We start from the raw sequence: 27,234 nt of genomic DNA, 5'->3' as shown, positions 1-27,234 counted from the left end.
CTCTCTTCCTTTTTTGTCACATAAGTATTAAATTTTGGCACTAACATGTGCTTATTCTTATTTAAGTATATACACAAAGGCTTTACAATAATTTATTGCTTTATAATTAAAGTACATACTGGATCCATTTTATTAGATTCGAATCCTAGATGACTTGAATATATTACATTTATCCGTATTATATGAAATGAATGAGATATAGTGTTACACACGTACATGTACATTGAATAAATTTAGAAAGATTTATTAGGAATGATTCTTAAAGTAATAAAAGAATAAATACATATTCTTTGGAATGTGACGAAGCTTTAATCGTAGGTAGAGACAAATTGAATAAAAATAGACAGCGGAGCCGATATGAGAGACATACTATGTGTAGCTCATTAAGGTCCACGAAAAGGCACCTTCTGACGTCGACACTGAATATTGGTCCACCCGAGAATTACATTCTATGTTACAATCAATCACATAATATAATGGCACCAGTAAATTTTGAATCTCCAGAAATTGACATCATTATGTGCCATAAATTCACGAGAGTGCATGATCAAAATATAGGTCGACCTGGATTTCAACCAAATATATTGAACTCACAGACCACAGCAACACAGTTGCCAAAATGAGAATCGTTGAAATTGAATTCATATAATATGCAGACAATCATACAGATAACAATCAGACACGACAGTGCCAGGCACGTTACATTGCATTACAAATAAGTTGAAAAGTTTCACAATCGTACTGTTGTGACCTGCAAGTGGGGATCATATTTAATATAACTATATCTGGTACAAGTCTATGTAGATATATAAATAATCATTGCACTATCTGCTAAGGCGACGTATGTAAACAACAATCAAAATTTATTATCATCATAAAAATATATTCGTTTGTAAAGAGATACTTATCAATCTATACGTAAATTGGTGCTGCATGGGATAAAGGCAAATCGTGGTCTCACGGAGTACACGCAGTGTACCATAAAATAGAGATACAATAAAGCGTAGATGCCTTACAGGGTCGAAGACCACAATCGGTAAAAGCTCCGGATTACAGATAGGGCTAAGCTGCCGAGACGCTGCGCTCTACGGGGTAAATTACTCAGTTGTTAACACTTTCAAGATTACACACGACGACACGCGATTTAGGTAGTTTCGTCTTTCTTTGAAAGTAAGTGATCGTGCCAATAGGAAGTGTCAACAATAAAGTTGCATACCCAGTATAATACTGTACATAAATGTTAGTAAGGGCGTAGTGAGTATGAGTTATGAACGCCTGCCGAGGTCGCGTGTCGCTCAGTGCACGGCGTCGATGTCCCGCTGCGCGCGCGATATCTTCACCTGCAACGTTATGCGGATTACATGTTCATGAGTAACGAACGGCATTCACTCTTAAGCAGAGATCACTACACACAACTACAGTCTGCTTTTAACCTACAGTATGTTTAGGCAATTTACACTTGTGTAAAAAAAACTATGGTTTCATATTTCATCTTTACTATTTGAGAATCTTACAAGTTGCAGTTGGGTTTGAGTCAAACCAAATTTTAAGAAAACTTGTCCTTTAAAGTTTGTTCGCGTAGTTTTTTTTATGAATTTCCAATTTGTTACATGAGGTCGAAATTAGTCAAAATCGTTGAATTCAAAACAAAACATCTTGTAATGGGCATGGACACAACGTATACATGATTATTAATTATGAATATTCTACATATTGTTAGGTATTACTTTCTTAGCGCATATTTTTCACAAATAGGGGTTTGGATATAGGTTGATTGCATTACAAGCAAAAAAAGGTGTATCACAAAAATGTTAAATATCAAGTATCATCTGTTTCTAAATAAACAATTATTAGGCCTACCAAATAATTAATTACCTATAATTAAGTATCCACAATGCATAACCAATGTTCTTTTCGGTTTTGTTTTTTTAATTTCTGAAAATATTTCGCCTCAGAATTGGGTCATCAGCATTACAGTTTTGTACTATTCATCATTCGCTTGCCCTTGAATGGGATAACCATTCATTTGGGGTCGGCGCAGCATGTCTTTTTCTTCCATATCTTTCTGCCACCCGTCATCTCATCATTCACTCGCGTTCGTTTCATGTCATCTCTCACACAATCCATCCACCTTTTCCTAGGTTTTCCTCTCCCGTTCCATCCCTCCACATTCATTCGTAATACCTTTCTCGTCACATGACTTTCATCCCTCCGCATCACATGCCCATACCACGCTAGGCGATTATAGGTATATATATTGGGTGGGTTTATTGTATTGTAAACGGGAGAGAAAGAGTAAGAGCATGTGTACCTTGTCTTTGGGCGTGTTGGGGTCTCCGGCCTCGAGCGCGAACATCTTCATCTTCTCCTTGAAGGACAGCTGCTCCGGCACCGGCGCCGCGCTGCTGGCCGCCTGCTTCTCGGCCAGCCGCCGCTGCCGCGGGTCCCTGCACCGCACACACATTAGCTTTACTGACTACTGTCCGGGCGTCATTTGCAAGCATAGATATGTGCTTAACCTCCTTACTTTAGATGAAATCGGTCAAGATCTATTTAGAAAAATACACCAGGAGCCCATTTCTCAAACTGAATTAGACTAATATTAATAGTGGGCCTAAGCGTCGCTTGCACCAATCACTTCCAAGTTTGCATATATTTTTTTGACCAAATTTGACGATTATCTGATTTAGATATCATGAGCCACATTAGGCACACTTCTAAATTATTTTTCTCCAATATGCTTGGAAATGTTCACCTTATTGTAGCAGAAATGCACGGGAAATTCTTCATTATGAACTCAAATTAAGAAAAATTAAACCATTATTGTCGTGTTTCAACCACGGACTTAGAAAATAATCCGGATAGGGTAGATTGGCCAAAAGTGTGTCCACATGAGAAGTCAAGTAATTAGGGTGACCATGAGTTATACGTATCTGGGATATTAGGATAACGTGGAATATATAGTTTGGCCAGGTTTCTCATTCGTGCATAGTCAGAGAGAATCTTACTGTCTTTTTGCTGTGCTAGTATTATGGCCCCTGAAAAGGGATGGATATAGTTTTTTCTCTTCTGTAAAACGCTTCAAAAAACCTTACTTAATTTATTCGTCCTAAAAGCTGTTACTGATAGGCGTACCGGACCGCCACTATGATCGATCGTGAGGAGGGTGGTCCGCCGTAACTTCTGTTAAGAACACAGGTAAGAGAGAGAGAGAGGTATGCTGACAGGACCAGGGTTGCGGTCCGCTCCGCCCGTCGCCGAAGTTCGCAAATTGCGAGCATCTTTCTCTGTCACTCTTAACTCAGGTATAAAGACCTGTCGTGTATTACGTTTTAAATTAACCTCCGACGTCGAGGACGGCGTTGTCGCCGTGGTCTCAGAGTAGTCTGGCTAAACTTGACATCAACATCTAGCCGCGCGAGTTTTTCGAACTACCCGCACTTGGTCTTGTTTATTGACTTGAACATTTTACGCACTAGGGATGTTACTCAGTCGACACACAACACTAACTATATCCGATTTTTCGACTGTCGATATTCGTTCTCGCTTACACATACTAATAACTGGATTCCATATGGATGAGATTTATATTTTCTAATTTAAAAACTTAAGGTGTTACGATTCCGGACATGTGTTTGAAAATTATTAAATAGCTGTCGTTAGCGGCTACTATTTATATATACGTCAGTATTAAAATATAATGTATAAACGTAAGTCTGGAATGTTTAAGGACTTTGGATTTCAATTTTGGCAATTCATTATTCTGTAATAGCTATCATTCCACCACTTTAACAATGCCGAAATAAAGACATACCTAATTAGATAAACTTACTTAAGTACGTAATAAGAATTGTGTAAAACTGATTCACATCGTGTCGACATCATGGTCACCCTAATGAGCTTGACAATTATCGTCTTGTATTTTTATCGTAAAATGATTGTGGTTCACCTGTGAAAAGATATAAGTACCACAATCAGCAAAACTTTCTCTTCTACAACCTGTCACACAACATTTTTTAACCATTTTTTAAAATATCTCGCAATTAAATACTGAGCCCCACTATTCACGTATTTTGAAAATATCTCAAAAAATATGCCATATTAATATTTTTTTTGTTGTGCACATGCTTGGTTTAATCTGTTGATAATATTGACATCATAAATATTTAACTTAAAAGATTTGAGAACCGCACTCTGACTGTGCACGAATGCACATTCAAGCTATAGGATAGAGTGAGATAGTAAGATAAATGACCTTACATGTCTCGTTCTTACAAGACCGTCGTGTATGATCGTACGAATACTGCTTAATAAAATCAAAGACTACATAACTTTTATATTTATTTAAGGATCGCATGCGTGTACATACAGCTTATATTGCACCATTATATACGAATATTGAATGGTACTGAATGGCAGAATAAGTTGTGCCTTTAACTTTTTTTTAAATGTTTTTGACGTTTTTGATGTAAGGTTCGATTGAGTGCTGGTTGATGCTAAATTATAAATTATGATTATTTTACCTGATTTCCTCGCATGTTTGGAGAATAGCACTTATATATGAATCGGCTGGTACTAGGGAATGCAATCTCGATCTCGCAATTTCGCACACATTTTCGAGATTCAACCTCGTTGTCCATGTCAATGTCCATCTCGACTTTTGCAATCGAGGTCGAGGTCTCGATTAATATTTTCGAGATCTCGAACGAGATTGAAAGATTGATCCGTGTGAATTACTTTGTTTTGAGTAGAGTCGAGATCTCGAAACACCCAATCTCGATCCAGATTTTTCGTGCGACATTTCGAATCGCAAATCTCGGTGCGAGATTGCATACCCTAGCTGGAAGGCCACTTGCTAGCTTCGGATTCAATGAAATGGACTCCCAATGTCGTCTGTTTAAAAAGAATCCTCAGTCAGGAAGTAGCTACTTCCGACAATAATGTACTATTACTAATTAGCAGTCTTACGAACAGTCCTCTCAAATAGCGATTTGATTAGTATAGCGAGATGGGTGAAAGCACCGCGGCCATGGTTACCTGTAGACCTCCTGCGCGCCGATGACGCCGGGCGTGTGCGCGGGCGCGGCGGGCGGCGCGCCGGGCGACAGCCCGCCCGCCAGCATGCTCTCCGCCTCCTCGATGAAGCGCTGCCACATACATATTGCATCATAATATATAACTTCTGACTACGGAAGATACAGTATGGATATGTTCGCTGTCTACTTTCCTAATTCTAGATGCTTGGCTAAAATGGTTAATATAACGATTCGAGTAATATACTAAATGATAATCTGGTATGGGGAGACATGGTAAAAATCTGTTTACCACGTGTCCCAGGAACCGCGGAGCCTTGATTCCCCTGGCTCCCAATAAGGGGTAAAAAAGTCTCCCTAACAAAGGGGAAACATAGTAAAAGTTCAGGTGGCTCAGGCATCGGCCGCGATAGCAGAGGACGCTGGTTCGATTCCAGCCTGGGGCACTGGAGGCCTTGGTTACTTTTTCTTGGTATATGACATTTATTTCAGTTTATACTAAAAGTGTACAGTATGGCATTGCATTAAATATTGGTCTATGTTGTTGCACAATTCTGTTCGAATTCAAACTATTAATAAATAGATAAATTCTGAACCGTATGGTCTATACAGTTTTTCAATACTGCAAATGATTAAAAAAAATAGAGTCAAATCAAAAGATATGATTGACCCTCCCCAATTTCCCCTAATGACAAAATAGAAGCAGTAGATTAAATGTGCATTATTAGGATCACATTGCAACGATTAAAACAAAAATAGCGAAATTTCTTATTAAATACTTTACGAAAAACAACAAGTTCAAAGACATTTTTGTATTCGCTATGAAATCATTATGTGAGGAAACAGCACTGACTCTTATGAAATGAATTATTTATTATGGAAAAGATATGCATCCGTATACTGGCTTAAATTAGTTGCCCAGCCAGCTGCAGCCCGTACTGCAAGGAATATGAAATTTTAACATTATCAGGCATCTACATTTTAGAACTGGCGAGTTGAAGTAGATGACTTAACCTAGTAATACAAGCATCAAGTACCCATTTTTTTTCGAAGTAGCCCTAACTATGCTGCGGCATCTGTATATAAGTAAAAGAATCCTTGCCCTGCATATTTAGTGAGCGGAAAGTAGGGATATTCCCACTAGGTACCACCAAGTTGTTACCAGTGGTAACTACTGGGATTTTTTCCGCACCTTTTACCACTGGTAAAGGGTGGGATTTTTTTCCAGTAGTCACCACCAAAATTTTGTAAGCCAGTATAAATTTAATAATATAGAGTGCTTTAATCAATAATTAATTAAAAGTTGAATTATACTAGAAACCGTAATTCAAGACAAAAAAACTACGCAGTGTTGCCACTGCATTAAAATATTTGGACAAAAGTATATTCCTTTTTTACAAAAAAAACACGCTAAGATCATGTATTTATTTATTGATCATTTTAATTCTATGATTTAAAGACGTTATTTTATTTACTTATTTTTACATAAATACAAGACGCCCTAATGAAAACTTAAACATCCGTGATTGTTGGTTGCAAAGCTGGTATTGTACTTAAACACTTCGGGCATTCATAACATTTGGTGCAATAATTTACAAATAAGCTAAGAACGAACTCGGATGTAATTTATTATATTACATTTATCTAGGTAATCAACAAAATCGCAGAATAATAGTGTATCGCTCGTTTTATGATGATTATCACTATGGTTTGTCAATCTTACTCGACATCTGACGTCTGTTGCGAGTGATAGAATATTCTTTTTGCTCCGTGGTGTGTTCTGCCTAGTTGTGTTTTTGTTAAGTTTTGTTCAAGTGAGAATTAAAGGACTAGTCGTCTAGGAACACAGACTAACCCCTATAGACTGAGCTTATAGGACGACTCGTGGTCTCCGCCCGTATAGTTCACAGGGCACATATAAGAAAGCACGCGCGCCGCTCCGATTAGTTGCGCCCAAATTTACGACCTGTTAGCAGTGTGCCCGTCTGTACGAATATAAATTGTAAAATTGAATACGTGCCCTAATAATGGTATATTGCAGCGTAAAATGGTTTGGCAAGTCATCTAAGACTTCCAAATACAAAACAGTACCCCTAGTGTAAATTTGATCGACATCATAACGTGACGAACGCGTTTGCGTTAAGTCTCATTTTGTATAGGATTTTGAGTTTCCAAAACGTCCCGCTTGGCGCGCTCTTTCTAAATCCAATACAAAATGAGACTAAACGCAAACGCGTACGTCACGTTTCGAAATCGAATTTATTTACACTAGGGGTACAGATGGAATAACATTCCATAGGTAAGTCAAATTCATTATTTGTTGAAAACTGTTCCTTGTCCGCGGGGTTTATTTATTTATTTAAAACTTTATTGCACAAAAGAAAAACTTAATTTACAAAAGGCGAAATTAATGCCATGAGGCATTCTCTACCAGTCAACCTTAGGGCAAAGCAGAAAAGATTCATGGGGTTCATGTTATACTGGTCAATATGGTTGTACTGAGCGGGAACGAAGTACGCCCGACCCGTTTCGTCAACTTCAAAATGCAATGTGCTATCCCTTTCACGTAAGCGAATAGTGATGTGACGATGATGGTTTCATCACTTGCGTTGCGTGCTTTCGTTCGTACTATATTGTGCCATTTTAAAAAATATAACTGAAAACTGTGATTCTTTTTTATTTTTAGTTGAGAATAATTAATATGTAGTTATTTAGCTGGTAGTTTGTCTTAGTAGAATGATCATTATTGAGATGTTATCAAAATAAATGAAATAAAAAAATCTAATTTTTAGAAGGCTTTCAGAGACGGGAACGCCCATGTGACATTCTCCTATGCAAACGTCCAAAGGCTGCGATTGCCACTAAAGTGAGGAGGTATAAAAATGTGTATTTTTGAAATTCTATAACATGATTCATTTATAAATCAAGAAAAAATATAATAATAATAATAACGGCCTTACGGCCATATATTAACAATAATTATTATGTCACAGCGATACGATACCGATTTGTCAGTGTCAAAAGTAACATTTAATTAACCATAAACGTCACTTTTGACACTGACAGATCTGTATCGTATCATTGCGACATCTCATTGGCATTGTTTGAATACGGCCGGTTAGTATATTGTAAGGTCTAGTTTCACAAGATGGACTTGATGATGAACTTCGAAGATGTGTGAGGGCACTCGGTATTGGTTCGTGATATGCATATGTTGTGTGGATTTTTTAGAAACCTCTTGGTGAGCAGCTAGGTCTCGGGTAACGAGATGGACCTGATGATGAACTTCTAAGAAGTGCGAGGGAACTCGGTGTTAGTTTGTGCTAGGCATTTGTTGTGTGGTCTTTTTAGAATCCTCTTGGAGAGCAGTTAAGTCTCGCGTAATGAGATGGACCTGATGATGAACTTCGAAGAAGTGCGAGGGAACTCGGTGTTGGTTTGTGCTAGGCATATGTTGTGTGGCCTTTTTAGAATCCTCTTGGTAAGCAGTTCGGTCTCGGGTCACGAGATCGACCTGATGATGATCTTCCAAAAAGTGCGAGGGAACTCGGTGTTGGTTTGTGACAGGCATATGTTATGTGGCCGTTTTAGAATCTTTTTGGTGAGCAGTTAGATCTCAGGTCACGAGATCGATCTAATGATGAACTTCTAAGAAGTGCGAAGGAACTCGGTGTTGGTTTGTGACAGGCATATGTTATGTAGCCGTTTTAGAATCTTCTTGGTGAGCAGTTAGATCTCAGGTCACGAGATCGATCTAATGATGAACTTCTAAGAAGTGCGAAGGAACTCGGTGTTGGTTTGTGATAGGCATATGTTGTGTGGCCTTTTTAGAATCCTCTTGGTGAGCAGTTAGGTCTCGGGTTGGTTTGTGATATGTACATATTGTGTGAAAATTATACTTTTGAATATTGATTACACGTTTAAAAAAACTGATTTGTTTAATTGTTGTATTGTTTTATTTTTATACTAATATGTATGATCACGATTTTCATTATAACAGCAATTATTTGCGAGTGAAATGCTAATAAACGAGTTATATCTGTCAATTATAATTTTAGGACTAAAATTTAAAAAAAATAATGTTTTATCACACCCTTTTCGGCGCATTTAGAAAGGTTACAAATAGATAGAGATTATATTATCAAATAGATGAGAAACACTTCATGCTTTGCTAGAGCACTATCTATAGTTTAAATATTTCTATATTATCCTGTTTAGAGTTACCCCGAAGCACCTTATTATTTTAACGCCTTTACCAAGCACATACATACTGTGTAAATCTCATGAATGTGAATTTCACTACAAAATGTATGCAACATCGAGTATTCAATTTAATACATATTTTCTGGGACCCTTATTATTTAATGTTTAAAATCTTATCCCATTACTATGCAAAGTAATTTTTTTAGATACATTTTTAAAGTACTTAATTAATCATTATATTGTTTTAATTTTATTAAGTAATTTTTCTGTAGACTTTATTGATAACCATTTTACCACAATATATTACCATGATAAATTACATTCAGTCAGACATTCTACACGAGCAGCCTGTGGATTAGGTACACCCAGCGTTCCGCAAACGCTCTCAGATTTCAATAATGCTTTCAGAATGCTGATGGGGCTGTCACGGTTCTGTAGCGCCTCGACGATGTTTGTAGAGGCGCGCACAGACGGGTTCCATGTCATCTTGCGTAAGCGCTCAGCATCCTTAATGCAACGAGCGAAAAGCAGTCCCAACAGCTTTCTGAAAGTATTATCCGATAGATACGACTGTCGAATATGGAGGCACCCAGTAGTTTTGACTGGGCGACCTGTACGTTGTTTTGTTCCTTTTTGTATAGGTTAATTAGTAAATACTAACACTAGTTATTAGGTACGTAGCTTAGATAAACTAACAAAATCTATGGATCGTAAAGATCTGAAATAAATTATAATTTAATTTAATTTTAATTACGGTATCACTGGTACCAGTATCACTTCCCGTAATGAACATGTCCCATACCTACGCATACACGTGCCAGCGCGCCATGTTTGGAACGGCCAATCGCAACGCTGTGAGCACCCGTCCCGCACCTCACGGTTTGGTGATTCGCGTCGCGAATAAAATGGCCAATATTAGGCTTCTATAGGCGGTTTTCTGTGTCTAGGAATACTCTGTGGTAGAAAACAACGCAACCTTATTGTGTTTCAGATCGTTAGAATTGTCTCAATGTTAGTTTACTGTTGAAAACAAAGTGCAGTCGGCGATAAAATTTGTAGTTTTTTTTTGTAACAAAAACCCTTTTTATCAATGATGTTGGCCAATATAAAGAAGCATATTAGAAAAAAGTTGGCGAAACCTGGAATGTGTACTTGACAGTGACGTAAGAGACATTGACAGTTTTGACTTTGACATATCTGTCATAGTTTTTTTGGTCTTTAATTACGGTTTCGAGGCAGGTTTTTTCCAGTAGTTACCACTAATAAAATGTGGGAAAAAAATTCCCAGTAGTTACCACTTATAAATATTATAGGACATTATTACACAAAACTACGTACGTAATAGTAAAATGTTTTTATTCTGTCGATGAATTTGTAGCGGACAGTTGTAAGTAGTTAAATTTATAGTTTAATTTGTAAATATGTATATTTTCTATATTTTATGTGTATAATGTTACAACAAGTAATTAGTGAAAATATTGCAACACTCAAAATGGGTAGCATGTAAATGTCCCCTTGTAATATTGAATAAATAAAATAAGTAGAGTAACGTACGTCGGGGTCCTCCCTCGGCGGCGCCTCGTGCAGCGGCGGCGGCGAGGAGGCGGGCGGCGCGGGCGGCGCGCTGGCCGGCGCGGCGCGCTCGTGGAACGACACGCGCTTGTCGCGCGCGGCGCCCGGCGGGGAGCTGGGGACAATAAACCCATACGTACTACACAAAACTTCATTTACTTTAGGTACTTCGTGGTCACGTACAGAACATGAACCAGAAGCACGCCCCAGGACCCTCATTGCAACATAGTTAACCACAATAACTGACAAACGGTCCGAGTGGCTTCCATGTATCAGGCCATCAATAATTCTAGAATAGCTTCTTCGGTAGTTTCGTCATATTTTGCTTTTGCTAAATGCATTTTTTATATATTACTAACTATGTACTGTTATTAAGAAAGTGGGTGTACGTCAGCCGTTCAACCGATGAATATCTAGGTGACAACCACAACTAAGCTTCTGATGAAGTGATGACACAGAGAAAGAACTGGATAAAAAAGTAATTTAAGGTGCAGTAGCTTCAGCCAGCAGATTTTTTGAAAAATCGCACGGGTCGCATTTTTATCGCCTGACGCCATAGAATAAATAAGGTTGCCAAAAATTTCATTAGCAATCTCGAGGCCTTCTCTAGTAACTTCATGGATTCAAAACCTGAGATATAAAATAATCACGAGAATAGGGCTAAAACGCACCTTATTTTTTATATAGTTTTTGCACAAACGAAATATATGAAAATTGTTTCTAACAATGCACAAATTTATTTTTTATCAAACTCATCAATTACTTATTTTTGTTAAAACTTACACAAAATTAAAATTCAAAAACATGATAATCCGCGGGGCCTTAATGAAGAGACCACCCAACGGGGGGGTGAAAAATGGTCGAAGAAGATACGTACTGTGGGGCGTGAGCCTGAGCGGGCGCGGGCGCGGGCGCGGGGTGCTGCGGCGGCGAGAGCGCGCGCGCGCGCGTGGCCATGACGGCGAACGACGAGCCGCGCTCCGGCGGCGGCGGCGCCAGCGACAGCGCGCCCAGCGCCTCCGCCGCCTCCGCCGTCGGCGTCGGCGTCGGCCCGGCTCCGCTCTGGAACAGGAAATATGGCTAACAATTGTATTTTATACAATCTTGATATAATAGATAAAGATATATTTATTTGCAAAATGTAGTGGTAAACATAGTTGGTCTGTAAGTAATTTTAAGTCCGTACATTTTACTTAATGAAGCATGCAAACTTTCCTTATTAACTAGGTACTATAACTAAGTATAGCATATAAAAATTTTGAACAATATAACCATGCATTATAATCATATACTTAACATTAATTAATTTATATCTAAGATTTACAAAATATTATAATCATTATTCATTATTATTTATTAGTTTAAACAAGTTAAGTTAAATATTCATCAATTCTATAATAACACTTATCCAAACAAAATTTATATAATTTATATTTAAATTCAGGCATGTCGGAATCCCTTATTTCTACGGGCAAAATATTAAATATTTTTATAGACATACATAGCACATTGCTTGCAAAGAATGCTGTCTTTGAGTGGAATGGGTAACATAGATCAGTGCCGTTTCGAGATTGATATATTGTAGTAGATGCCTTATTTCTAAATAAACCTATATTATATTTGACAAAGCTCTCTATTAAGAGCTCTTCAGTCGAGTACCGTGTTTAAGCAACGAAGCTTGCTGAGTTGCCTAAGTAAGGTACCAGATTGAAAAGCTTGATTATATAACTATTGTATACAATAGTTTTTCTAAATGTCATCTATTATTTTAGACTATTATTTTAGTTTTTTGTTTAGTAAATGAAAACAAAAAAATTATATGAAAAGTTTTGTTAATTTTTATTCAAAGTTAATTGTTTTTATGTAGTACCATATTGGTAACTAATTTGTTAGCACCTTATACAGGATGATCAATCCAAAACGGTCAGTATGGAGAAGTCAGAAACTATGAGAGAAACATGGCTTCGATTTTAAATTTAATAATATTGATATTCAATCTTTTTTTTAATCTACTAGTTCGAATGATGAAATGGGTCACTTTCAACCGAGTTAAACACACTATTTTTCATATTAACTATGGGGAAAGTAAAAGACCACAATTTCATTCATAAAACAAATTTATTAAATCAAAGAAAGAACCACCACTAAAAACTACAAATTTCCATTATTTTAAATTTATAGTAAAATTAGAGCAATTTGATAATGACTAATTGAGTGTCCCAGGCATATTTATTTATATAAGAGATTTTCTGAGAAACCTGGGTCCTTGTATATTATCTTCAGTTGATTCCGAATACTGATTTTTCTCGCCCAGCAAGCTATTTTGTCTCGGAAAATGGAGAACTTCTTGATTCGGGTCTCTAGATGTACCAGGTTGGGGGAGATATCAGATGCCGGTTTTCCATATTTATTTGGCTATTTTGTCTCGGAAAATGGAGAACTTCTCGATCCGAGTCTCTGGATGTCCCAGGTTGGGGAGACTTCTGATACCGGACTTCCATATTTATGGATTTTGTTATTTTTGAAGCTATTTTAGTTTTATTCTGAACTGAGTCTTCCACGTATCCTTACAGGCCTAGTTGCCTTATCGGCAACAGTACTAGACTTCCAACCACCGTGCCGTTTCAGGGTAGTTGTGTTAGCTCCTGAATCGGCCAGCAGAGTAGCGGAAGTGCGGCGAAAACAGTGTCCAGTGTACAATTCTGGGTTAGACAAATTTAGAAATGCGGCAATTTGTTGAGGCATGTTAGCGAATTTGTTTTTACCAATGACTTGCCGTAGACATTTACCTCGTTAATAGTTCAAGAAATATCGATTCGTGTTTAACACGTTAAACGCCAGACCAAAATATTCATTTTTTCTTTAAAAAAAACTTGATGTAAATTCAATTATTACTTTGATATGTATATAGATATATATTTTATTTTGTTATTGGAGGTTTAGTTAAAAAGTTATTAAAAAAAAAACTCGCGGTCACCGATGACCCCCGTGGCGCTGTGAAGTTCATATTTCAAAAACCGTTACCATGACGCCACGCCGGTCCCCCCGCCGGCCACGCCGGTCACTGTGCCGGTCATTATACTGTCACATTCGCACCCGCTAAAATATGCTTATAATATAAAATTTAACTGCTTTGGCATTGTGTGACAATAGCTTGGTTTGGCAATTCCTGCTACTGGTTCAAGAAGATACGCTGTTTTTGTTTATTTTTGTTAATTTTGGGTTTTTATGATGTTTTTTTTGTGGAATGCATGTATCAGGTGTGTGTCTGCATTGGGAAATTTATTTTTTCTTATTTTTTTATAATTGTCGTGTATCTCCAGATAATTGAAATTAATTTCTATTAATTATATAATTATTGCAAATACTTAATTATATAAATTATAGAATTAAAGCTGTGATTTGAAAAAAATGCCTTGTTTTTTTCATTTTTTCAACAAATCTACTATGTCACTAACTGCACCCACGTCCCAAGCCACCGTTTTACTAACGAGCGCCATGCCGGTCCCTTGCATACAACGCATTGCTTATAACTGCTACACGCGGCGCAGGATAGCGTCTTAAAAACAGGTTTAACACGAGGTCACCGGTGCCCCCCATGGCGTGTTGCAGTTGACTTCGTGAGGTCGCCATGGCGTTCAACGTGTTAAATTATTTATCAGGTCTAAGATTTTCAAGAGGGCTCTCTTTTCCTATATATTTACTTTACTCTTTGCATACGATCCTTACTTTTTATCCAAAAAAAGATTGTATATCAAGTATATATATATATATATAATTGTAATATTTACCGTCAAAATCGCAATTGTTAGCACATTGTTTACTTATCAAATTGCCTTATGACATTAGGTATCAAAGTTTTAGAGCCACAATTTTACCAAATTTTTGTATCAGGGTTAAGATCCGATACAAAAATACGAAAAATAAAACATTCGATGACAACTTTTAAGTTTGTATTGTTGGCTACAATTTATATACGTAGGAGAAGGGTAAACACCGGACCTATTTCTTTGTGATACCTTATTCTCTTTCCATTAAAAGCAACTTTTATTCACCACCCAAGGTCCCCCTTGATGACAATACACTTGTTACCCTAAAAAAAGTATGTCTCATCTTTACACATGTACAAAACTATTATTTAACGATTTGCTCCGTAGTTCAAGAATCTAACACGATTCCCAAAATTGTCCGGCATTTTCCCAACATACCTTACCCAGATTGTTATTGCGATACGTATGGTTAAACCTACTTACAAAATTTCACAACACACCATGATCACACCCAACTTATTGTCACGGATAGGTACGACGACGACAGAAAAAAGGACATCATTCTTTTTTGCAATCTTTATCTAATTAGTAATTAATAGATACAGTATAATATAAAAATTAAAAACAATATTATGTGATAACATCAAAAACAACTTGCGTCGGGCAGCGCAGGATGAATTCCGGCCGGCTCGCCGGCGATGTCAACGGAACGGCGTCTCGCATCTGTGTGCGCGCACTCACACTTAGATAGCTCCCGCTCTCGCCCACCGCAGCGCGACAGAAACATAGCTTCAAAAATTCGAGATTTGAAAAGTTGCTTAGCCAAGAATTGCTCTTAAACTTTGAGCGTTCCGCTGCACTATATGTGATCCAAAATCTTAATCCATAGTTCATTATTGGTACATATTTGAAGCAACGCTTCTACTAATAAGTTCATAAATTTATCATTTTTGGTTTGCACCTCAGGCACTGTTTTGAACATAAATTCCTACTTCGTGTCTCCAGTGGTCTAAAGTAACATACTCAGGAAGTTGCGTAGAAGCGAAAGTGACAGCAACTGTTTGTGTCGGGACAAAAGATACAGCTCCCTGAGCATCCTTTACCCGCCGCATGAAACGTCTTACGCTAATAACTTTTTGCTTGAAGCAATAAGTTGGTTTACATACATTTTTGTTGGAGTAATCACAGGGGACTTCGGTTTCTGAAGCGGGTATTGAGGCAACCATTCGTAATTCATTGAGGAGCTTGTCGTTTTTTAAAAATACATTTGCATTGTTAGGGGCATCAAAGGTGATTCAAATTTTGAAAGCGTCAATTGACCTCAGGTGCATTACATCTGAGACGCAATGTTTCCTTATCGGAGATTTTGATATTTTCTTCCTGCTGCTTCCTTTTTATGTGAATTTTCATCATACAACCTGACATAAGTTAGAAAAGATTTTGGTTTCAGTTTCAGCTTCAGCGTCGGAATAAGAAGAAGATGATGAATAAGAATGCAAGTCCTGGTCCATTCCCTCTGGTGGTTTTTCGCTTACAACGCGCGACCGTTTACGGCCGTTACGCCCCGTGCGCCTCCCAATAATGGGGAAACGCACTAACTTAAAATTTACAAAACTAACACTAAAGAAACTATTTTACATAAATTATATACAAATAAACGTTCAAATTTCCAATTTAAAATTAATTTATAGAAAATATTTTGACCAGTCCGCCTTTTTCATTCAACGTTCCCGCCAAAAAAAAAACGATTTTGTTTCCAATTAAAAAGTTTCAGTGTGATGCGCTCTACTCTATAGACCTTGCAACAAATCGCAAACAATTTTTGATACAGTCCCGATAAATTGGGTACGAATTCAGTTTATAAAGCCCATTATTCAATCATTTCATTCCAAAGAGTAAAGTATGTTTCATTCATTCAATTGCTAGATTGTCTATGGTTTCAGACATTTTAATACCTATTTTTTTAAGAGACGAAAGAGATAGCAATAGGTGTCTGTACCACCATGAATGAGGGGAATAGTAGAATAATTTGAATAGCTTTTTTCAAGAGACAGAAAGAGATAGCAAAAGGTGTTTGTACCGCCTTAAATGAATGGAGGTACAGATACTGGGTCTATTTTATATAGCATAAGCTTGCTCATCATAACTTTAAAAAAAAAATACTTTCCACCCTAAGGTGGGAAAAGCCCATGAAAATCACACTTTCCGAACAGAAGAGATGAAAAAAATATAAGCAAGTAATCACCGTGTCGTGCGCGTATCCGTTGGTGTGGTCGGTGCGCGGCGTGTGGTTGGTCTTGAGGATGGACTTGGGCGGCGCGGGCGCGCGCTCGGGCTGCTCGGGCTCGGGCTCGGGGTCGGACTCCACGGCGTCCGCGGCGCCGTCCTCGGCGTGCTGCGTGGCGCGCCGCTCGAAGTCGCGCTCCAGCTGCAGCGCGCGCAGCTGCTGGCTCTGGGCGGCTGTGCGCGCCGAGCCGATGGCTAGTAGTGATGCTATCGACGCGTCCCTGCAAGTACGATTGTCAACATAGATATCGTATCAGCCGTAAAATCACAGTACAAAGTCGGCGAAGACCGATCACTCGTAAACGTAAAGTGGACACTTTTAACATGCTATGAATTTCCCTTAACTGTAACATAAACTGGAAAAAACATATAGAAGTAACTAAAACCAAAATCTCAAGCTTCCTATATGCACTGTACAACCTTCGTAGGACAACAGACTAAAAACTGCTCTGTCGGCCTATTGCATTAGCGCACTCGCGGTTATGTTATGGAATCATGCTGTGGGGCTACAACTCATATGCCGAGGATTTATCTATCATGCAAAAAAAAATCCGTCCGAATAATGGTTGGCATTTATTTCATGCCCCGAAAGCAGCAGACCCTATTTTGAAAAACACGGGATACTGCCATTGCCATGCCAGTATATACTATCATTAGCTGTATATGCATGGAAATATAAATATTTGTCTAAGCAAACAAATAGTGCCCGGAGAAAATATCAGCTTTTTATCCCCCCTTCAAAAACAAAAATGCTATCCAAAAGCCCACAACATACAGCAATCCGGGTATACAATAAACTGCCAAACAACATTAAGTCGCACTACACCAGCGATTGATAATAAACATAGATGTCGAACTAGCTCTGAAAAATGACCCCACACACATTGTGCCGAAGCGGGCGGGGCGTCAATTTTGTGCCGCGGAGCTATTTAGTTCGCAAATGGCGGCCCGTTGTGACAGTCATAGTAAGAAGTAGTCAAATTATATCTTTAACGAAAGAATTATGCCTTATTGTGCGGATAAATGATGTGCTAGTCGTTCCAACCAACACTGGAAAAAATATGGGATTACTTTTCACGTATAGTTTAGCTAGAATCATATTAATTTGATTTCTCTTGATCACAACCGGCTTTATATGGGGATGATGTTATGCATTTTAAACAACCATTGATATTAAGAAACTTTAATTTTTATTTGTTCGGGTTGTTATTTTAATAATCTAAATTTGTGATGGTAAATACGAGACGCCGTTGTAGGTGGAGGTTTTTTATGTGTACTTTCTTACTAAGTCCCGGTATCTGACTGCTATTTATAACTTTTCGTTAAGTTCGCGGACGGCTGGACCGATTTGGCTAATTTTGGTATTGGAATATTTCTTGGTCCAGGGAAGGTTAGAACGGTGAAAATTTATGGAAAGAATACGAGGAAAATAGTAAAAACAATAATGCTATTTTTCTCAAACTTTTAATGAAATGTTGACATGACTTACTTCAAATTAGGTCCGGAAATACTACATATCAGCACGGCTAGCACATGACGGGCGCGACAGTCGACAGGCGAGAAAATGCCGCGACATAGAGCTTTCTCGCGAATCGGTAGCATAAGACGCGCGCGACAACCCGCTGTCTCGCGGACAAATGTCAAAGCGACATAATTTTGTCGTTTGACAGTTCCACGCGGGATACTCTCGAAACTCGTAGCACAAGTGCACTATGGGAGAGAAAATATCCCGCGTTTCAACGTCAAAAGGAGAGAAACTGTCTTCGAGGCTAGAGGGTCGCGAGAAGCATATTTTGTCGAAGTTTTGTTGACTTTGGTCCTAAAAGAAAGTTAATTTTCTATATTTTGTATTTATTTCATACTACAGCAATTTTCTGTGTAATTTTAATATGAATACTGAGTTTTATGATTTGTCCGTTAGCTAGGTAGGTAAGGTGTAGGTACGTGGTATTGCTTTATAACATACCTATTAAGATACCTATATCTACATATATCATGCCGGTAATAACAAAATGATTGTATATTTTTTCACATTTACTTGTTTGTTCTCTTAAGTTAAATGAAAACCCGACAGAAAAATTAAAAGCCTAAGATTGTGCCACCACATCAACAAAGCAAACAGTTTGATGGCGAATTGACTGGAGGGTGATTAATAGAAATTACTTTGTACAAAAATATTACTTCGCTAATCCACGAAATAATTAAGTGCTAGTCAATCAGTGCTAACCCGTTACACTTACACGCGTGTTTTTACAGTCAATGCATGCAACCTACCACCTAAAAATATATATACGCAAATAGTTAAATAAACCACCACCTAAGTACAAAAACTCGTCACGTGCTTCAATTGATTGTGGGTCTTGGGGTTTAATTATAGGTATATCCGGGTACTAATGATTTATAATATGTGTACAAAAACGCACCACCTAGAGAGGATGGGAGAGGATCGTGCTGTGAGAAGAGTGTATGTGGGGCACCCGGGTGGAAAACGTCCGTCTGGGCGTACCAGATACCGCTGGAGTGACGAAGTCCTAAAAGACCTGTTCGCCCTCGGAATACTAACTGGCGTGAAGTGGCGCAGGATAGGGCAGAGTGGCGCTCTCTTGCGTCAGAGGCCAAGATCTTGTTTGGGTCACTGAGCGAGTGAAGTATGTATGTATGTATGTATATACTTTATTGTACATAGAAATAAAAACACGAAAAACACAGTTACAGAGTAAATTAAATACAACAAAGGCGAACTTATCCCTGTATGGGATCTCTTCCAGTTAACCTTTGAGGAAATGAGTAAAACAGAAGTAACGGTGAATGAATGACAAACACAAACAAAAGTGTACAATCACTGAAATTAATGAAATGCACGTTTTGAATACCATAAACAGTTTGGTTTTGAAGTAGTAGTAGTAGTACAAAAACGCAATGTATTTTAAAACTTTGGAGAGAGCCTTCAGATTGGGTAAGGTTACCTACACCTACTGTACTTAGGTACCTATTACTTACCCTAATTAGGTGTCTAAGTACACTTTTGTTACTATATGCATTATTTTATTATACGCAGATAATAAAATAATGCAAAATAATGAATCTGGCAGCCCAACTCAACCTCCACCTTACAAAAGGCCATGGCCGTAATACGAGTATTCTGTAGTTACCACCCTAATGTACGATTCCCACCGACTGGCTGGAGTCAGGCCGCACCGGAGCGCATTTTTAATGTGCCTATATATTATATATCGCAGAAGCGATAGAATCCGTCCGGAGGCGTCTCCGCGTCCGCGAGCAGCCGACCGGCTTGCGGCCACATAAATGTGAAATGCGATCAGACTCCGCCCGTTCGGTGGGAGTCGTAGTAGTCGTACTTAAATCTAAATATCTAAAAGAGGTCAGAGTAAATAAAATAACTTAATGTTTTTGTGTATTTGCAATATGACAAAACTTAAAAAACTAACGCTGCATCCATAGATCGCTAAAATACAAAACACGCAAAAATAACTCATTGTTTTAAACATTCGAGTGTCGTTGTATGGAGTAGGTTCCCAACTTGAGCCCTTCTATGTCCTCCGTGGCAGGATGGCTGCGCCCAGCAGCAGCATGCTTAGGTATAGGCGCCGTGTTTGATGACAGACTTGTGCATGTCATCAATCTATCTTCAAAGCCAGCGGTGCAGCAACTAGCCAGCCACAAGGAAGATATGTTGGGGATTATCATGAGATCTTCAGTCTTCTTTGTAAAGATGGTAGCTTATTTGCCAACACTTTCGGGTAATCTCAATTATCTTAAAAAAACACCAATCATTCGTAAGGAGTGGTATTTAATTATTAGGTAGGTGTAATTACCTAAAGATAATTCTTTAGATATAATAATGTACTCCAACTTGTAACGACAAAGCGAATCAAATTATGATTGACACATTGACATTTCCGACTTCAAAATAATATTTGCTATTTCTTTAATCTTAATACTGCGAGAAGGAGACAAACTTATCGTGACTAGGGACGTTCCGTTTCTAAAGCTGACTATTCATTATTTTTCCGATTATGTTAGTACCGATTCAGTGTTGCCACGAAAGAAAAGTTTGTTCCAAGTATAAATGGCCACACTGGCTAAGTCGCGCGCGGGATGGCTCTCTCGCGTGGAATTCTTTTCTCGATCTGCCAACTTATGCTACCAAAATCGAGAAACTGACAGGTCGAGATAGAAATTTGTGACACGCGACTGTTGTTTCTCGCGGCGCGAGTTATCCCGCGTGTAATCATGTGCTAGCCGTGCAGGTGCGATGAGTGAAGATGATATGTAAAGGAATTTCATACAGCCTTACACACCTAGGCCTGTAAGGCAACCTTCTTTTGTTTTTAAACGTCAAATTATGGCATTCAACCAAAAAAACCTATAAGCAAAATTCTGCCATTAAGTTTTTTTTCTTTTTTTGTCTTTTTCGTGTTTTTTTTTTCTTTTTTGTGTTTGTTAAATATTGTTTCTGGGGTTCAAAGGGGAACAAAAATTTCATTATTTTTGCGCTACGACGTACGGTTTAGGAGATACAGCCCCATAAAGTTTTTTTTTTTCAGTCATGCAGAAATCTTTATAGGGCTGTATCTCCTAAACCGTGCGTCGTAGCGTAAAAATAATCAAATTTTCGTTCCCCCTTCAACAACCCGAAAGTAATAATAACAATCATCATCATCATCATCCTATTTTTTTTAATTATTTCATTGCAAGTTTGAGAAATCTCGGCGAGAAACGGGGGGGGGGGTTGCCGGCCGCATATCCCTATTCTATGTCTACTTGGCCTGCAACCCTTCGTTTCCCGCCCTCTATAGTAATGTACTATTCCCATACAAACTGTTCCTATGACGACGTGTTCAATACGAATTTCTGCATGTTTGCTCTGATCAAGATGAAAATCGATATCTGAGGATCCTAGAGGTCCTTTACAATGAATACGAGGTCAAAATTAAACCAACGCCCGCCATCTTGGATTTCTGCATTTTGGCTCTGATCGAGATGAAAATCGATATCTAAGGATCCCAGTGACCCTTCATTATGATTCTGAAGTCAAATTTGGCAAAAACGCCCGACATCTTAAATTTCTCCGTGTTTGCTTTTATATGATGAATGATGATCATGATAAGAGCAAAAAATGGCGATATTCAAGATATCGGGCGTTTTATTCAAAATGGAGGGTGCTTTTACCAAATATGACTTTAGAATCATAATGAAGGGCCGCTCGGGTCCTCAGATATGGATTTTCACCTTGATCGGATGAAAAATTCTAAAATTCAACTCGCGGCTTTTTTTTTTTTTATCTCAAATTCGTAAATAAAAGGCCTCTGTGATCCTCAGATATCGGTTTTCATTTTGATCAGAGTAAAATCCAAAATTCAAATTTACATTCATTTACATCTGACATATTTCTGTGCCACCTAACTAAACGTCGCAGGTGCCCTATAAGATGAACGACACAATGTATTAATTGGTTCGAAGGCTTAATTGCCTTTAAACCCGTGCAATAAACGAACAAATAAGAAGCCTTTAAAATAAAATAATAAATTATCATAAAAAAAATATTGCATTTAAAACTAGTCTACATATTTTGCATGAAACCGTCTACCTAGAGCTGCGCTACAGCCAATCACAGCGCCTCAATTTATTATAGACCAATCGTAGTTCGGGTGGTTTAAATTGGCTAATCATGGTCAAATGAAGTTTCGTCGGAGAAAACAAGACCTGAACTTTGACGAGTTGCTATTGGTCCGTTATTATTATTGCGTGTTTTAATAGTGGGGCCACTTTTACGCTGATATTTTGTTTGACGTTAGTCTTCTATGTTTTTTTCGTTCGCTGCACTACACACGTAATTATGAATTATTTTAAAAGGCAATAAAGGTATTTTTATAACAAAAATGCTATTATTCCTTAAACGATTTTATAAATGATATTTTTGAATAAATCGAATCTAATGTCAAAATGTTATATTTTAATTATAAGATATTAGAGCAAGTATTATTTAAGTAACAGCAATGTTGCTATGCCCTAACGGGTGCATGTTGTAACCTAAGATATAAATAAAAAACTTACGGTAAACACATGTATGCAATAAATGATATGAACTAGATTTTGCTTGGTGCGCGGGGCCCGTGGGCCCCGCGGTGTGCATGGTGCTGTAGTTGGTATTGCTGTTTTTGTAGTTGGTGCTGTTGTTAGTGTTGTTGTTGATGAGTTGTTGTTGTAGGTTTAGAGTAGAGGTGTAAAGTTTGTTTTCCAAAGGGAAAAGGTAAAGCAGTTAGAATTTTGCATGGTGCGTGGGACCCGAGGGCCCCGCGGTGTGCGTGGTGCTGTTGTTGGTGTTGTTGTTAATGTGTTGTTGTTGTAGTGTTTGTTGTTGTTGCCGTTGTTTTAGTGAAAAAGTTTGTTTTCCAAAGGGAAAAGGTAAAGCAGTTGTACCTTTGCTTGCAAGGAATGGTCCGCGTGCGAGCACGCACTCCCGCAGCTCGGCCTTCGGCCTCGCGTGCATGGGCGATCCAATGGGACGCTCCGGGCCTTCGGCCCTACGCGGAGCTCGGCCTTCGGCCTTCGCAATATAGTTACTTTGGGGGTTGAAGGGAAGTTGGAGCGTAAACACGACCCAATAGTAAAAGTGTCTTGACAAGCTCACGTCGGGCCTACGGCCTTCGGCCTCCGGCCCGCCGTTTCGCTTGTCTAAGACACTTTTACTATTGGGTCGTGTTTAAGCTCCAACTTCCCCGCTGGCGAGCTTCGAAGGGGACGCTTCGGGCCTTCGGCCCTACGCGGAGCTCGGCCTTCGGCCTTCGCTAGCCTCGACGCTTCGCCGTCGGGCCTTCGGCCCGCCGGCTCCGCTTATTAAGACAGTTGACTTGTTGCCGGTTCGCTTTATAACTTTTCCCGTTATTTTTGTTGTTATTAACATAAAGAAGATTTGTTTTCCAAAGGGGAAAGTTAATGCGGTTGTACTTCCGCTTTGGGCCGCACTCTCGCAGCTCGGCCTTCGGCCTCGCGTGCTTGGGCGATCCGATGGGACGCTCCGTGCCTTCGGCCCTACGCGGAGCTCGGCCTTCGGCCTTCGCTGGGTTTCGAAGCTCAGCGTCGGGCATTCGGCCCGCCGCTTTGCTTATTAAAACAGTTAACTTGTAACCGGTTCGCTCTATAAATGCATTTTTCCCGTTATTTTTAGTATAAAGAATATTTGTTTTCCAAAGGTGAAATGTAATGCGGTTGTACTTCCGCTTTGGGCCGCACTCTCGCAGCTCGGCCTTCGGCCTCGCGTGCTTGGCCGAACCAGTGGGACGCTCCGGGCCTTCGGCCCTACGCGGAGCTCGGCCTTCGGTCTTCGCTGGGTTTCGAAGCTCAGCGTCGGGCCTTCGGCCCGCCGCTTCGCTTATTAAGACACTCGGGGAGGGTTGGTTTCGCTTCGGGATTAGTGCGGGAAGTTGGATCTTAAACACGACCCAATAGTAAAAGTGTCTTGACAAGCTCACGTCGGGCCTACGGCCTTTGGCCTTCGGCCCGCCGTTTCGCTTGTCTAAGACACTTTTCCTATTGGGTCGTGTTTAAGCTCCAACTTCCCCCTCTCAGGTGACGCTTCGGGCCTTCGGCCCTACGCGGAGCTCGGCCTTCGGCCTTCGCTGGCCTCGACGCGTCGCCGTCGGGCCGTCGGCCCGCCGGCTCCGCTTATCAAGACAGTCGACTTGGTAGAACGCTTGGGAGCACCGTACGCACGCAGCTCGGCCTTCGGCCTCGCTTTTAGTTACTGGGGGTTGCACGCTTGGGGGTCGGGGTGAAGGCTCCGGGCCTTCGGCCCTCCGCCGGGGTCGGCCTTCGGCCTCCCAGCCTGAAGCTCGCCCTTCGGGCTCGCTTAACCTACTTGGAAATTTTACTTTGCCCCTGTCCGCCGCCATTTTGGATTTTTCCAAAAAACTTTTTTTCATATGGTAATCTTGGCCCCCAGACTCAGCCGCATGCAAAATCTCAGCGCGCTCGGACCAACATTAAAAAAAGAAAAAAAAAAAAGTCGGCCATTTTGTAATTTTTTTTGATGCAGTTTTATTTGTCTCGGGGCCCTCTATGACATTTGGTCGAGCACCCCCCACCTATCACGCACCGTTTGAGAGTTGCCATACAAAAGTAAACTGGCCATTTCTCCGCCATCTTGGATTTTTTCCAAAAATTTTTTTTTCCATAGGAGTCATTGGAGCTCCGAGATACCGCGACCAAAATTTCAGAGCGCTCGGACCTTTATGAAGTTTTTGAAAAAAAAAAGTCGGCCATTTTGAATTTTTTTTTTCTTATTCAGATTCCACTCGGAGCCCTCTATGACATTTGGTCGAGCTCCCCCGACCTATCTCTCACCGTTTAGCATGTGGGGGATTCGAAAAAAAATCCCATACAAATTTTTTTTCGAGCTAAAAAAAAAAAAAAAATTTTTTTTCGAACGCGGGGGCCCATACGTACCCACATACCGGTTCTCGGCGCTCTCGGACCGTTTTGAAATTTCGGCGCCATTTTGAGTCGGCCATTTTGAATTTTTTTAAATGCCATTCCATTTGTCTCGGGCCCCTCTATGACATTTGGTCGAGCACCCCCCACCTATCTGTCACCGTTTAAAAGTTGCCATACAAAATAAAAGTGGCCATGGTGTCCGCCATCTTGGATTTTTTCCAAATTTTTTTTTTCCATACCGATCTAGAGGGCCTCGAGATTCCGTGACCGAAATTTGAGCGCGCCGGGACCGACTTGAAAATCGGCCGCCATTTTGAATCCGCCATTTTGAAAAAAAAATGGCGGCCTCCGAAACTGCCCAGGGTCCTCTGTGACATTTGGTCGAGCACCCCCCCACTATCTCCCGCCGTTTAGCCGGGCCGTCAAACATTTTTCTGTCCCGATCCGGTAGACCGAATGTCAGATTTTTCCGGAGGTCACCGGACCGCCCTCTGTACGACCGTACCAAACTCGAATCCCCCCCGCGCCTCCTTCCGGGAGATCAATTCGCGTCAATTCACGTTCGGGCTGCAGCTTTATATAATATAGATATGAGTAACGTGGGATATGATGTCAGTAAGGGTCGGATGCACCAAACAACCGTTAAAACCTTCGCAAAACTTTTGTTGTACGGAAAGTTTCATACTTCAGTGTTGATTGACATCGATCAGTCCGTAAATTATTGTTGGTGCAACCGACGCTCAAAGGGTGGTACACGTCGAGTACGAGTTTTACATTTCATTTCCATACTGGAAATAAAAAGTAGCATACAAGTATTTAACCGGATAGTCGCATTTTTAATCTGTCAATATGAATCAGAATCTCTAAGTAGTATATATAAAACAGTTGTTTACCGTCTTGTGCGCGCTTGGGCGCGGCGCTGCTCCTGCTGGCGCTCGCGCTCCTCGCGCTGCCCGGGGTTGTGCGCGGCCGCGGCCGCCGGCCCGCTGCCCGCCGGCCCGCTGCCCGCCGGCCCGCTGCCCGCCGGCCCGCTGCCCGCCGGCCCGCTGCCCGCCGGCCCCCCGCCCGCCGGCCCGCGCGCCTGGTACGGCCCCGTCGGGCCCGGGGGAGGCTCCAGAGCCGACGCCACGTACCGCTCTATGTGACGACAGATACACATATATTCAAATCAATGTCAAATTAACCCCTGAAATCCCGCAATGTCACAGAGCGTCGGTAGAAAAGTTACCTCAAAATTTTTAGGTAGCCTTAAATTTCCAAGGATGGGAACAACACACACACGATTTCATACAAAATGTTTGATAAGGCAAAAGCCTATAGGACATTGGTTTTTGCTGTAGGTGTGTAGGTTCTTGACTTTTCAAATGTTTGGGACTCGTGAAAATCATAGACGCTAAAAAACCATTAGCTGCAGAGAAAAATCGTTCGCCGGCGTGAAAGTTGCGTTGCATTATACAAGTTAACATAATAAACTTGTGCTAACCGTCATCGGGTTGTATCGTACTCTGTTGCGGTTGCTGGTTGTGTTGGTGATAATGCTCTTCTAGTTCAGACTCTGGTCGTTTTGCTCCCTAAACAACAGAAACAATCAGTTTAAATTTTAGCGTTCCAGTCATCATCACATAAATACATGTAAACAATAACCACAACATTTGAAGTGTAGTCGTACCTGAGGTTTGGGTGCTACTGGCGGCTGCGCGCGCTGCGGAGACGGCGGCCCCGGTGGGTGCCACTCGTACCTAAGAACAGCACGATCGGCTTGTAGTTATATTAAATCCTTTTACACTAACCACAAAAAAATAGTATTTATAAATAAACGATAGTAGATAGTTTTAAGCATATGTTCCATACGAATACCTTTGATGGCTACTCTGCGTTTATTGGCGAAATTAAGTCAGACGACACAGTTAAGA

The 27,234-nt window shown here is 40.0% G+C and overlaps 1 protein-coding gene across 1 annotated transcript in view; it reads right to left on the bottom strand.

Moving 5' to 3' along the window:
• Window positions 1-1,149: 1,149 nt before the first annotated feature.
• The window catches only part of LOC133519738 (afadin), a 164,792-nt gene continuing 138,707 nt past the window's right edge, over window positions 1,150-27,234 (bottom strand). The window contains exons 29-37 of the mRNA XM_061853800.1: window positions 26,991-27,060; window positions 26,805-26,892; window positions 26,215-26,458; window positions 16,824-17,085; window positions 11,686-11,870; window positions 10,791-10,923; window positions 5,038-5,147; window positions 2,312-2,447; window positions 1,150-1,340 (exon numbers count right to left, since the gene is read on the bottom strand). Coding sequence (XP_061709784.1) covers window positions 1,296-1,340; window positions 2,312-2,447; window positions 5,038-5,147; window positions 10,791-10,923; window positions 11,686-11,870; window positions 16,824-17,085; window positions 26,215-26,458; window positions 26,805-26,892; window positions 26,991-27,060 — 1,273 coding nt within the window. The 3' untranslated portion in view covers window positions 1,150-1,295. The remainder of the gene's footprint in view (window positions 1,341-2,311; window positions 2,448-5,037; window positions 5,148-10,790; window positions 10,924-11,685; window positions 11,871-16,823; window positions 17,086-26,214; window positions 26,459-26,804; window positions 26,893-26,990; window positions 27,061-27,234) is intronic.

The sequence above is a fragment of the Cydia pomonella genome, chromosome 7 (assembly GCF_033807575.1).
Source record: "Cydia pomonella isolate Wapato2018A chromosome 7, ilCydPomo1, whole genome shotgun sequence".
Lineage (NCBI taxonomy): Eukaryota > Metazoa > Arthropoda > Insecta > Lepidoptera > Tortricidae > Cydia > Cydia pomonella.
This window is presented reverse-complemented; position numbering and strand designations above follow the sequence as displayed.